The sequence below is a fragment of the Aphidius gifuensis genome, linkage group LG2 (assembly GCF_014905175.1).
Source record: "Aphidius gifuensis isolate YNYX2018 linkage group LG2, ASM1490517v1, whole genome shotgun sequence".
Classification (NCBI taxonomy): domain Eukaryota; kingdom Metazoa; phylum Arthropoda; class Insecta; order Hymenoptera; family Braconidae; genus Aphidius; species Aphidius gifuensis.
The window spans coordinates 22,697,370-22,711,791 of NC_057789.1; the positions used below are offsets into that span (position 1 = coordinate 22,697,370).

The window sequence follows — 14,422 nt, forward strand, 5'->3', positions numbered from 1 at the left end:
CGAGACGCGAGACTAGGACCGAGACCGAGAGTATCAACTGAAAGTCTCGCCGGTATCGAACTTCCCGAGCTTGATTATAACAAATTTTCAATTTTTTTCATCAAAGTTGATTATATAATATTATTCTTATTGTTTCTTGTTTTTTTTTAGTACAGTAGATAACATATATTTATTCTCCATATTATATTTGCTTTTCGCAGAAAAATTATCGGAATAACCAAATAATATCTAAGCATAAATAATTTGTATTAAAAAATTAAAAAAAAATTTATAAAAAAATCGAAGTAATGAATTTATTATTTATAATGTAAATAAAACTACTAAGAATAAAGTTTCGACCGAGAGAAGACAAGACAAAACGAGAGATCGATTGCGATAGCTGATGAGAGACGAGAATATTTGAGACAAGAGAGGGCAGACTCTCGTCTTGTCTCGTCTCACGGCATCACGAGAGCTATTGGCAAATGGTTCTAAGGAAAGGACGTAGCCAAATAAATTAATTTGTAGTCTAGAATAATTCCTCAATTGTTTGCCACAATTATTTCAATTTATTATTTATTTTATTTTATTATTTAATTTATTTTATTTTTATCATCATGACCCGTGAAGGAGAAAACAACATGGCCAAGGAATGGGCCAAGCCTGGCAAAATGTTTCCAAGTCTTGGTCGATGCTTGCACCAGGCTTGGGGATTGACACCAACCCGAGTAGAATTTCAGTTCAAGATATGATCAAAACTTGATCAGGCAACTTGAATTCAGAACAATAAGTTTTGATCAGACAACTTGATCAAGAATTGATCAAAACGTAACGCAAAAATGGATCAAGACTTGATCAAGCTATCTGTACAAGAATTGTTCAAAACGTAACGCAAAAATGGATCAAGACTTGATCAAGATTTTCGATCAGAAATTGATCAAGAAACATTATCAATAAAAATTATTTAACGATTCATTTTATTTTTCATTTTTTTTTTCTGAATCAATTAATTACTTATTATTACTGGGATAGAGGTGGAGATATATGGGCTGAAACAAAAGACAAAGAACATAATTATGTTTATTGGTGCGACTCGACGGGATTGAGCCTACGAACATCGGGTTACTATTGTAAACGCACGCTTTAGCCCGTTTTTTTTTTTTTTTTTTTAAACAAAATTTATTTATTGATCAATACGTGTTACATTATTTTATTACATTATAAATTTTTACAAAGACTGTTTTATTTTGTTACATACATACTTATATCTACTGTTCTTAATAAGAAATCGTAGGTTTTATTGTTAGTGTTCCGTAGGACACTTATGTTTTCGCTTTTCTGTGACTTTTTGTTATTTCGAGATAAAACATGAAGTCCTGAATCGAATTGGCTTGTAAGATGCTCATTTTCTTCATTTTTTTTAGCCAAAAGCAATTGTCATATTTATTTCCAATTTTGGGGCCTTGTTAGATTTTATATGCCGATTTTTAGACATGGCCCAACTCCAAATATTGACCAATCAATTCCGGCAATGTTTTAATCGACGACGCTTCATCTGCAGACTCTGCGATATTTTTTTCAAATTTTTCTGTTGTTTATTTTTTTTTTTATTTAACGATATGTAGTGTCACAAACTGTTTTTTTACAATATTTTTTGAACCGCTGAACTGAATTAGTCGATGTTAAAACAAATTAAGGTTTTTTTTTTTTCCAAAAACAGACATGATATTTTTTTTACTTTTTGGGCCTTATTAGATTTTATATGCCCATTTTTGGACATGGCCCAATTCCAAATATTGACCGATCAATTCCAGCAATGTTTCAATCGACGACGCTTCATCTGTAGACTCTACGATATTTTTTTCAAATTTTTTGATTGTTTATTTTTTTTTTTTTATTCAACGATATGTAGTGTCACAAACTGTTTTTTTACAATATTTTTTGAACCGCTGAACCGAATTAGTCGATGTTAAAACAAATTTGGGTTTTTTTTTTTTTCCAAAAACAGACATGATATTTTTTTTTACTTTTTGGGCCTTATTAGATTTTATATGCCCATTTTTGGACATGGCCCAATTCCAAATATTGACCGATCAATTCCGGCAATGTTTTAATCGACGACGCTTTATCTGTAGACTCTACGATATTTTTTTCAAATTTTTCGGTTGTTTATTTTTTTTTTTATTCAACGACATGTAGTGTCACAAACTGTTTTTTTACAATACTTTTTGAACCACTGAACCGAATTAGTTGATGTTCAGGAACAGGAAACCTGAACGTATCCTGAATAAGGTTTCCTGAACAGATTCTGACCAGGATACTATCAGGAAAAATTTATCAAATAAATTAATTTTTTTTATTCAGTTTTCCTGTTCAGGAAAGGAACAGGAACCCTTGACGTATCCTGAATAAGGTTTCCTGAACAGATTCTGACCAGGATATTATCAGGAAAAATTTATCAAATAATTTAATTTTTTTTATTCAGTTTTCCTGTTCAGGAAAGGAACAGGAAACCTGAACGTATCCTGAATATGGTTCCCTGAACAGATTCTGACCAGGATACTATCAGGAAAAACTTATCAAATAAATTAATTTTTTTTATTCAGTTTTCCTGTTCAGGAAAGGAACGGGAAACCTGAACGTATCCTGAATAAGGTTTCCTGAACAGATTCTGACCAGAATATTATCAAGAAAAATATTTTTTGGATTTAATTTTAATTTTAATTCTAAAACAAAATGACAAGGGACAATTTAACAAATTGTTATATTTTATTTTTACGTTAAATTAACGTCGCAAATTCTAACTTAAGCTTTTTTTATCTGATGTAATTTATGAAAGCAAAAAATCACATCAGATCATCGATAGACGGCATGGCCGTGGCGTTAAGGCCCGTAGTTGTAATCTGAAAGTTCCGAGTTATTGAAAGTAATTTAAGTTATGTTAGGTATATAAAATCCTATCATTCAACCTGTTTCATCATTTATTAGTAAATTAGTTAGCCGATTTACAAAACATCAAATAATAAAAATTAATTTTTTTTTAGAATTACTTGATCCGTTTCAGATCAGGAATCCTGTTCCATTCCTGATCAGGTATCCTGCTCAGGTTTCCTGATCCGATTATGATCAGAATCCTAAAAAAGAGCGTTACATTCTGATCCGTTCCTGAACAGGATTCCTGGTTATGTTCTAGTCAGGGATCCATTCCTGTTCAGGTATCCTGGCTCTAACCCTACAATCTGGCCAGGTTTCCTGATCCGGTTCTGATCAGAATCCTAAAAAAGAGCGTTACATTCTGATACGTTCCTGAACAGGATTCCTGATCCGGTTCTGATTTGAAATCAGGTTCCCTGATCCGGTTCTGATCAGAACCTTAACTAAATTTCCACTCGGGATGTTGAACCAAATTGGGCATGCATAAGCTAGTATCGGTCAGATGAAGGCCATGTAGCAGATCACCTTGACCCTTGCGCTCAGGTGTCCTATTCTAAACAGGTCCGAGCACAGCCTGTAAGCCCTGGCAGCGTTCATCAGCTGGAGCTGGGCGTGTGTCTTGAAAGCCAGTGTCTCAACGCTTTAGCCCGTTCGGCCACCGGACGATCGTTGCAATGTGTAGTTTTTTAATCCTCATGTTTTACATTCACTCACAAGAGGCAAAAAGAAAATGATAGATTTAAAGAAAAATTAATAATTGGAAAAAAAATAATTGTGCAATATAATAATTATTCCTAAATAATTATTTTTGAATATATATTTTAATTAATAAAATACGAAATAATTTTTTTGTATTTATTTGTTTATTCGTAATAAAAAATTATGGATAGATATTGAAATGAATTCTTTAATGAAAAAAATATTATATAGAGCTGTCATCAGCTCTACATTTTAAATATGATAAGACTTAGAAAATGTTGATAATAATTTGATTTACTTGTTCAGGATGTGATCAAGATACTTGATCCTATCTTGAACAGAAAAAATTCTTCAAAAAACTTATATGTTTTAGAATATTTAACTTGATGATTTTTTGATCAAGATTTGAGCAGGTTTACATGATCAGGATGTAATCAAAATACTTGATGCTGTCTTGAACAGAAAAATTGTTTAAAAAACTTATGTATATATTAAAATATTCAACTTGATAATTTTTTGATTAAGATTTGATCAGGTCGCTTTTCTTCAGGATGTGTTTAAGTTACTTGATGCTATATTGATCAAGCTAGCTTGAAAATGAATGTAAAAAAGTAACTTGATCAAATCCTGATCCCGAAAATCTACACCATAAATACTTGACATCACCAGGACTTGAACACGGTATCTACTGGTTGAAACTCCAGAGCCTTACTTACTTAACCATAGCAGCAACAATTACAAATAAGTAAAATTTGTTCTACTTAAATTTACATTATAATCATGTCAATCCAAGAATCAACTGACACTCGGCCGATATATAAATTTTATTTCTTTCATCGGTTTACCAATCTATACTGTGCCAGCTCTTGGCTTAATTGTATTTTGATGAACGGTCGATCAATGGCTGGCCAGCCCTTAATGAGCCAAGCTCATCTGTTTCGAGTCTTGGCCATCCAATAATTTACCAAGATTCGGCCGATAAATGGCTTGATAAGAGCTGGCCATCTCTTCTTCAACCATGGTCGGCCAAGCATTAGAATACCAGCCTTAGTAAGCAAATAACCAGCCATGAGTCAGCCAAGCCTTGGCTCATGGATGGCGCACGAGTGGCTGCCAAGCATTGGATGCCATTATTGGGACAAGACTTGGCCGTGTTGTGAGTCTTGGCAATTCTTTCAGGGGGATGATAAAAATAAAAAGTGATAGACGAGAGAACTTATGACGAGACGAGAGAGAGGTGACGAGAGACGAGACGAGACAATGATGGCAATATGCGAGAGAAAAATCGACAGATGAATAATTTAATTTTTGTTTTTATTTGTTTTTTTAGTTTATATATATTTTCAATCTACTCATAATACATGCCTGACCCGTTTTATATTACTTATTTTTTATAAGATTTTTTTTGGGTCAGTGATTAATTATACTTTATTTTTTCTCACTTTCATAATTTTTATTAATTTATTATAATAAATTTTTGATTTTTTTCATCAATGTTGATATCATTTCCCTGGTAGAAATCCCATATCCGAACGACATTGAATTGAGCTACGGTTTTGAGCTCGGGATGTCGATTCGACATCGCACGTATGACGAAACGTTACGCTGAACGTGCTCGAATCGACATCAAAAATCGAGCTTGAAACGACGTTGATTCGACCTCGATCCAGGTGGCGTGACAATCGCACATGATTCTATATTATTTTTTTTAAAAAAACCCGTTAGAATTTTTTAAAAATTTTCATTTCGACTAAGTAAATCAAGTATTTCCTCGAATAGAATTTAAAATTTGTTGACCAACATGAATAAAAGTATTTTTTGGAGTTTTCGTAAATGATGATAATAATAATATCGACTGATGCGCCATCTAGATCGACGTCGTTTTGAGCTCAAATATCGACGTCGATCCGTCATGGCCATGTCAAAAGTCAACACCGATTTCTACCAGGGTTATATTCCCGAGTAGAAATTCAGGTCAGGTTCGGATCAAGTCCCGATCAGGCTTGCCTGATTTCAAATCCAGAATGGATCAGATGCCTGATCAGGCTGTGGTGAAGTTACATGATCCATAATGGATCCAAACTGGATCAGGATACATGATTTATTCAAAATTCAAAAAAAAAAATTACTAATTTCAAATTTATTTTTTTTTTTTAATTTGAAAACTAACGCTTAAGGTTGATTCTGGAAATCTGAAATCGCAACAGATTTTTTTTTTTTTATCTTATGTTTAAATGAAATAATTATCTACATTGTCAATTTTTTTCAATTTTTTTTTGTGTGGTTTTTTTGAGATATTTACTGACAAAGTTGACAACTTTAACACGCAAGGTATAGGCGGTACATCATATTTTTATTAATAACTTTTTCAAAACGCAACAGAAAACGTTAAATTTCTATCAGTTTGTAGTGCTAGAAAAGACAAATTTTTGATATAAATTTTTAGTATTTCGTCTGTTGCGTTTTAAAAATAATTAACTTTAAAATTCAAAAATTTCGCGAGAAGCGCAGCACGCAGACATGAACACAAGGGGGACGTTCCAAAAATCACTCGGAAACCCGGACCGGCGCAGTAGATGAAAAAATATAGTGATAAACTTAAAAGTAACTAGAGGTTACTGTAGATATTGTAAGCAACAAAAACAGCCATATTGCATATGCCATTTACTTTTGTTACTTATTACAGCTGTGAAAAGTATTTTTATAATTATTATTAATAATTAAACAATAATAATTTATTGTTTTGTGCCTATAAAAATACATGAACAAAAAATCATGTCTACCACAACAAAATATCAAAAATATTCTATGATCACAATCTTGACCTTCCGGGTTTCCGAATGATTTTTGGAACGTCCCCATGCATGGTTTCAGTGTACGATGTAATCTTCACTTGCTAGTGTGTAGCCACGCACACACATACTACTAAAGAACTTAGTTTTTTCATCAGTGGCGCCACAAAAAATTTTAGGACACGGGAATAAAAAATAGCGTTATTGATATACGGGCCCTTCGTGGCATAAATATTGGTTCGGTGATGCGACTGGGAATCAACCTTAACAGAATACGGATAAACTTTTTTATTACAAACTGACCTAACCGATAATTTACCTAACTAATTATTGCTACGACCGGGGTTCGAACCCTTCGACACGGGATTACTACGCTAGTACTTGACACGCTTGGCCATTGAGTCATTCAATATTTGGTACTAACTTTTTGTTCTCATAGGTTCTACAAATTGCCGGATCAGGATAGCATCAGGCTATATCTATTTTATCCTTAAGAAGGATAGCCTGATCCATTCTGGATCAAGACTGGATCAAGAAAAAAATATTTGAAAAAAAATAAATTTAATATTTTCACCTTGATCAAGTTCTGGTCCAGAATGCTCTGTTAAGGATGTAATAGAGAAAGACAGATGCTATCTTGATCAGGCCATTCCTACTCTATCTTTAATAGGGATAGCCGGATCCAGTCCGGATTAGGACTTGATCAAGATGAAATTATTTAAAATTTAAATAAATTTAATACTTTTTTCTTGATCAAGTCCTGATCCGGACTGAATCAGGCTATCCCTATTAAAGAAAAGATGTAGGTGCCTGATCAAGGCTTGATCAGGATTTGATAGAGTTACTTGAATAGGGATAGCCTCACGATATCCTGATCAGGCCTGGATCAGTATTCAGGCTATCCTGAACAAGTCTCTACTCGGGTTACTTCTTGTTTTTATGTAGTACAGTGTATAACAAATATTCATTTTCCACATTATATTTGTTGTTCGCAGAAAAATTACCAGAATAACCAAATAATCCGAGCATGAATAATTTGTATTAAAAAATAAAAAAAATATGTATAAATGAATCAAAGTAATGAATATATTATTTATATTGTAAATAAAACTACTAAAAAATAAATTGTTGACCGAGAGAAGTCGAGACGAGACGAGAGATAGCTAGCTGACGAGAGAAGGGACGAAAAAGCGCAGACTCTTATCCCGTCTCGTCTCGTGGCATCACTAAAAATAAAGGAAATGAAAAAAAATTTATTTTTATTCACCCAACACTTTTCGATATAGAAATTTTCTACTGATTTAAATAGTGTTGGTATTTATGTATCTTGGCAAATTTATCATGCATATCTAATCGTTGTGACATCTATTACTTGTAATTGGGTTAGTAATCAAGTAAATTATCTTTTTTTTTCTTTTAATATTATTAGTCAATGAAATTATTTTTTTTATTTATAAAGTAGTATGATTCATGTAAAAGCCTAGGCAACTCACACAGGTAAATTTATCTATGAAATTAAGGCGGAAAAAACAGATACAAAATTATATCAAACGATACAATCATTTGCACTTCAAACACATCATCAAAAAACTGAATTTTTTGATGCTCGTTTATTTCCAATAAATTCAAAACTCTTGCAGTGTAAGAAAATTATTAAATTAATTTATTGAAATTTAGAAATGAGCATTTTATTGGATAATATTTTTTACAGATTCATTGTGGTAATAATAACTTTCATTAGATTATGTACAGTATATGTATGTATAATATAATTAAAATTAATTATTATACTGCTGAATCTTTTTTCATTTGAAATAATAATCCTGAAGTGAAAAGTAAAGACTAAGATAATATGAAACATGCATAAATTAGGCTGTTTAAAAAATTAATTTATGATCTTGTTCTTGGTAAGAAGAATATAAAAAATATTCGGTTCAATTCAAATATTTAATCAGCGATATTGTATTTTTCAAACTTCAGCGAATTTATTATTTGTACTATCTAATTCCATATACATATGTAAATTTTGTATATCAGATTTAAAAAAGAACATTATTAACAAAAAAATAAAAGAAAGATGAAAATATAAGGAATATTATTCTACTAAAAATTTATGAAAAATGTATAAAAAAACTATATTATCCCAAGTGGAAATAATATATTTATTGGAAATATAAAATAAATTTAATTTATATTTAAAATATATGTTAATTAAACTTAATTAATGTTTCAAAAAATATAACTTTAATTTAATTAATATGTAATTTATATGTAATCTATATCTATACAAAAAGTAAATTTATTTTATATTTTTCTGAAATTTTTTTAATAGAATTTTGTAAAATTAAATAAACTTATCTTCTATATTTTTTATCTATTTACCAAGGTCTTTAAAATATCCGCATGTGAAGATGAACAAAAATTTAATTATTCAAGATAACAATAAATTAATATAAATTAAATACATTTTTTATATTTTTTCCTCATTAATGTAATATTTTTTTTTATCGTTGAAACTGTGTCAAAAAAAACTGACGTCAAAGCAAATATAGATTTGAGTAATGAATTAATTGGACCTGCATCTATATATAAAAGAGGAAGGTGATACATTTGAATCAGAGTTTAAAAAAATTTACAATGTATTACATTGGGATTTTTTTGATATTATTCAAGTATTCATCATTCGTGGCTTCTAAAACAACTCATTGTAATACGACGCCTGGTACAGCACTCGATATATATTGTAAGTCAAGCAACTGGACAAATTTCAATGAAGAAGATTCAATTATAAAAAGGTATCCAAATAAACTTCAAATAATAAATAAAAAAGCTAACGCTTTTCTATTCGATGCATTTGATAATATATCATCTTCATCGATTGAAACGCTGCAACTAGATTTGGCTGATGGACGATCGTATATTGATTCGAGTTGTTTTTTAAAATTACAAAACCTGAAAAGATTAGAAATTAATTCAGCTTCAGTCTTACTTAATCCTTATAGTTTTTATGGACTTAAAAATTTAACATATCTCAAAATAAAATTGGACAATGAAACAGCACGACATATGGATAAAATATTATATCAACAATTAAATTTAAATAAATTGGAACTTTTAAATCACCATGATTCAGATATTTGTTATTCAACGAGAAAAAATACAACTATTAATCTATTACAACTTCAATATACGGGTGGTTTTTTTAAAACATTACCTCATAACTCATTTGTATGTTTCGGAAATCTGCAAAGTATAACAATCACTGAAAGTGATCTGATGTTTCTTGAACCCGGTGCATTTAATGGTTTAAAAAAATTGGAAACCGTCTCACTAACATCGAATCATAAACTCACTCATATATCTTCAAATGTATTCAATATTGGAAGTTTAGAAATAATAAATTTGAGTAACAATTCAATAAGTACAATTGATAATGAAGCATTGACAATTGAAAATAATAAATTATTATTAGTTAACTTGAGCTACAATTCATTGGAAATCATTGAAGAAGGAATGTTTAGAAAATTTAAATGTCATTTTATTGATTTATCACAAAGTGGAATAATTGGTATTGTTAATGGTGCATTTAATACCTCACGTATAAATATAATTGATCTTATGAAAAATCAAATATTAAGATTCAATTCATTTAAATGGGGAATCAACTATACTATTACATTGGCTTTACTCGATATTATAAAATTCGATATTGCAACGAGCTCGAGCTTCAATGATAGCCAAATTTCAAGAGTAACAAATAAATTAAATTCCATCATTAAAGAATCATCTCTGTGTTATTTAACTGAATATGGTATTTATAAAATTTGTAAAACAAGAAATAAGAGCATTCGTTTAGTCAAGGATATTTCTAATTTTCTCTCAATACCAAAACTCGAAATACGGGACAATGAGATATTATCAATTGACAATTATGCATTTAAAAATCTGACGATTTTAACCTTGAAGATAAGCTCTGCCGTAGAAAAATTTACTATTACCAATAATTCTTTTGCAGGATTGCCGAATCTTAAAGTTCTCGAAATTGATACCAAGCAAATTTTTTTAAAAACACCTGTTTTTTATCATCTACAATCATTGATAGCTCTCGAGATACCATTGATTGAACCTCAAGAATTTCAATGTCGATCATTTTCAAATCTTCAAAGTTTAGAAGAATTGGTACTTGTGAATTATAATACAGTTGACATTTGCTATGGTCTATGTCGCACTATCAACTTTGGTATCAAAAGTCTGCAATACAAAAATAGTATTTTTACAGAGTTACAATGGATGAAATTATCTTGCTTGAAAAAATTAGTACATCTTGCCATAACCAATGGTAAGCTCAATACATTAACATCTTACTCATTCTATGGACTGGAAAATATAAAATCTTTAGACCTATCATCAAATCAATTGACTCATATAGATCAAGATACTTTTAAAGTATTAAATCATTTAGATCATCTCTTACTGAGTCATAACAAAATTATTTTAATTAACGATAAATCATTTGAAAACAAAATATTATCAACGCTTGATTTAAGTTACAATGAATTGAAATCTATCAATAAATATACATTCTATGGTCTTAAATGTAAACATCTGGATATATCAAATAATAAATTATTATCTATTGAAAATTATGCATTTGCAAACATGGATCTTAACAGACTCTATGTATATAATAATAAAAATCAAGATTTAAAAAATGCTTTAGCATGGAACGTTAGTGAATCTAATACCCAAACAGATTGTTTTAACGAAGAACCATTTACAATTTGCAAAAAATTTAATACTTTAACATCGGTGAACCTTATCACAAATCGATATGGCTATATAAATTATCGACTCGGTATCAAGGTTAGTGCTGCTTTGGAAAGTCAGACACTTAAATTATCTGGACAAATATATTCAATTGGTAGAAATGCATTTCAAAATTCAGATATTGTTACAAATTTAAAAACACTTATATGTCATCAAACAACTCACGTATTTACAATTTATCCAGAATCATTTGAGGGCTTGACAGAATTAGAAAACTTAGAATTAAATACTGGACCAATTGTACTGAAAGCTCATTTATTTGATAAATTACCGTCTTTGAAATACCTTAAAATTGAAGTTGAAGAAACCTTACAACCTCTCAGTCAAGTATTGATAAATTTGAAAAATTTAAAAACATTGGAAGTTGTTGGAAATCATACAATTGGTATTTGTCAAAATATATATTCGCATAAAATACCACATTCATTAACTGACATTCGTTATACAAATGGTAACATTACAAATTTACAAGCAAATTCAATGAGGTGTATGCCACAGCTTGAAAAACTTATTATAACAAATACACAATTAATGACAATCCAGGCTGGTACATTTAAATCAATGAATAATCTTCAATATTTAAGTTTGGAATTTAATAAAATAACAAGGATTAGAAAAGGTACCTTTGATGGTCTTAAATGCATTGATTTACATTTGTCTGCCAATGAAATAAGCAGTATCGAGGATGATTCATTTAAAAATTCCAACATTCAAAATATTTATTTATTTACTACTGGCGTTACCTCAGTCATGAAATCTTCGGGAATATCAAAATCTACTCACATTCGAATTTCTACTGATGCTGAATTGGAACGTCGGAAAAATCTCAAAAAATTATGTTCATTACCATTCAAATAATTTTCCTATTATTTATAGATAGATATAGACCTATATGTATATATATAATAAAAAATTTTTTTTTGTTGTCATTAAATTTGTTAATTAAGAAATTTTAATCGCATTCGATCGAAAAGGTTAATTAAATTTTATTTTATTTATTAGCATATGGACTTCAACAAATTAATTGAATTGATTCCAGCATAAAAAGTGTAATTGTTTGCTGTTTATTCAAAACTATAAATTTGTTAAAATGGTAATTTTTTTTGGAATTGAGAAATCAAAAAGATCTGGTAACGTTTGTTGGGGCGTGTGGCGCACGTTACCTCTGAAAATTAAAATTTTTTCAATACTCCGGCTAAGGAAGTGTTGAATTTTATCTGTTGAATAATATTTAGTAGTTCATTGACAATAAAATTATTTAAAAATTTCGATTTCAACGATATATTGTTTTTTTATTCATTTTTCCAAATTCACTTATTTTTTTTCTTCTGCAATATCAATAACTTTTTAAATAATTGTTTAAAGAAAAATTTATGATAGGCTGACGGTTTGTTTTTTCATGTACATCATTTAATGTTATGTTAAAAATTGTAAAAAAGTAAAAATATTACATTTATAATTGTTAAAACTGTGAAAAAAATAGATGTACTTTTTTGAACAAACATATTAAACAATTAACGTACAACGCTAATAAACTTGATTGAATGAGAACGTTCTGAAATTTTGAGATTAGATAAATGAAATAATAGTCGTGTACAGATGATTCTGACAGCATAACCTCACTTTTAATACACAAACAGAATTGCGTTTTTTCAATAAAAAAATTATTTAAAAAAAATTCTAATGTGCCTTAAGGTGAAACACAAGTATTGTTCTGTTTTACCGGTAAAGCCCATGTGTTTTATATAGGAAAAAATTAAAATAATAATAATAGTTTTTTTTTTTGTATGTAAAAGCATACAGACTTTACCGGTAAAACAGAACAATACTTGTGTTTCACCTTAAGTTATAAGAATATTATTTAGAAATTTTTAGACATAATATTTTATTTTTTGAATATGCTTCTGACTATTCATTTTCATGACCCAGAAATCCTTATAGTCGTGTGTCGGTTTTGTGTCGTTTTTGTATGAGATCAGTGCACAAACCGACTGTTGGATTGGTGTCGGATTAGTGTCGTCATTTTCGCTAGGGAAGAGGTTAGGGAGCGAGCTGTCAAACAGATTACAAACACAAAACACAAGACCATCCATAGCAGTAATTTATGAAAACTTACCACTAAAATCAAAAGCAAATCAATAGCAAACCAAGAGCAAAACAAGAACAAAAAAAAAAACATGAAAATTAATAAATGAATTGTTGATTAGTTTATGTCATTTTATCATATTTATTATAATTTTTTTAGTCATCTTAAGGTACATTCATAGCTAGATTTTGGGGGCGTGTCCTAAATAAAATCCTATGCTTTTTACATTGTAGATTTTGTCATACCAACCCCAAAAAACCAAAAGTTTGAACTTTTTGTGATTATTTTTTTTGCGTAAACCATTTATTTTGTTCATTATTTATCGATTTTATGCAATATATTTCAATAAAATCCAATTATATATTAATAAAAAAAATTATCTTCTGATATTTATTCATTTCAATATTGCACACAAAAATTTTTTTTTGTTAGTATGCATCACTGATTTGCACTGATATTAAGTTTTCTATTTATATCCAGTTAATATCAATATTCATTATCACTCTTAATTTTATATCAATGCATTTATGATGCTCCATTATTTTGTAATTGAGTTTCTTTTGTGCAAGTTTAAATTTTCCCGCTATTTCAATATTGCCCAGTTATCATAGCTCCTCATTGAAAAATCAGTAAAATCCGTGTTTTTGACAGATAATTTTAATTATTACTGAAAAAGCAGCATTAAAACTCCATGCGAACCAAACATTAAAAAATTCCTTATTATTTTTAATATTATTGATTAGTTTTTGAAAAAAAAGTGATTGGTAGAAATGTAATTTAGTTATGTTCAAAGAAATTTTAAACATAGCCTCCCATAAGAGCCCATTTATAACCCCTCTAAAAGTAGTCAACTTTTAAAAATTATTAAAAAAAAAAAAGGTTTATAACAAAAAAACTGATTTTACAAAACGATGCATTAATATTTCAACTATCTACTGTATAAATTTTAAAAAATTCTGATTGTTTGGACGTAGCTATGAATGTATCTTAACCAAAGAAAAAATATATACCTATAGAAAAAAAAAAAAAAAAAGTTTACCAAGTCTGCGCAGTAACCAATCCGTAGCAAATCAAGAGCAAATCAAGAACAAATCCAAAACGTTTC

General features: G+C 29.4%; 1 protein-coding gene across 1 annotated transcript; it reads left to right on the top strand.

Moving 5' to 3' along the window:
• The first annotated feature begins 620 nt into the window (after positions 1-620).
• Positions 621-11,904, top strand: LOC122850543. The gene is made up of 4 exons (XM_044149675.1): positions 621-707; positions 9,078-10,743; positions 11,125-11,778; positions 11,846-11,904. Exons 1-4 carry the CDS (start codon positions 621-623, stop codon positions 11,902-11,904), a joined length of 2,466 nt encoding a protein of 821 aa, XP_044005610.1.
• The last annotated feature ends 2,518 nt before the right edge of the window (positions 11,905-14,422 follow it).

What these genes read in the sequence shown, in the direction of transcription:
- LOC122850543 (XM_044149675.1), top strand. Translation starts at nt 621, where the DNA reads ATGGCCAAGGAATGGGCCAAGCCTGGCAAAATGTTTCCAAGTCTTGGT. An exon ending in ACATCTTGCCATAACCAATG is followed by an intron (nt 10,744 to 11,124) that starts GTAAGCTCAATA and finishes AAAATGCTTTAG; the next exon opens with CATGGAACGTTAGTGAATCT. An exon ending in ATTAATGACAATCCAGGCTG is followed by an intron (nt 11,779 to 11,845) that starts GTACATTTAAAT and finishes AACAAGGATTAG; the next exon opens with AAAAGGTACCTTTGATGGTC.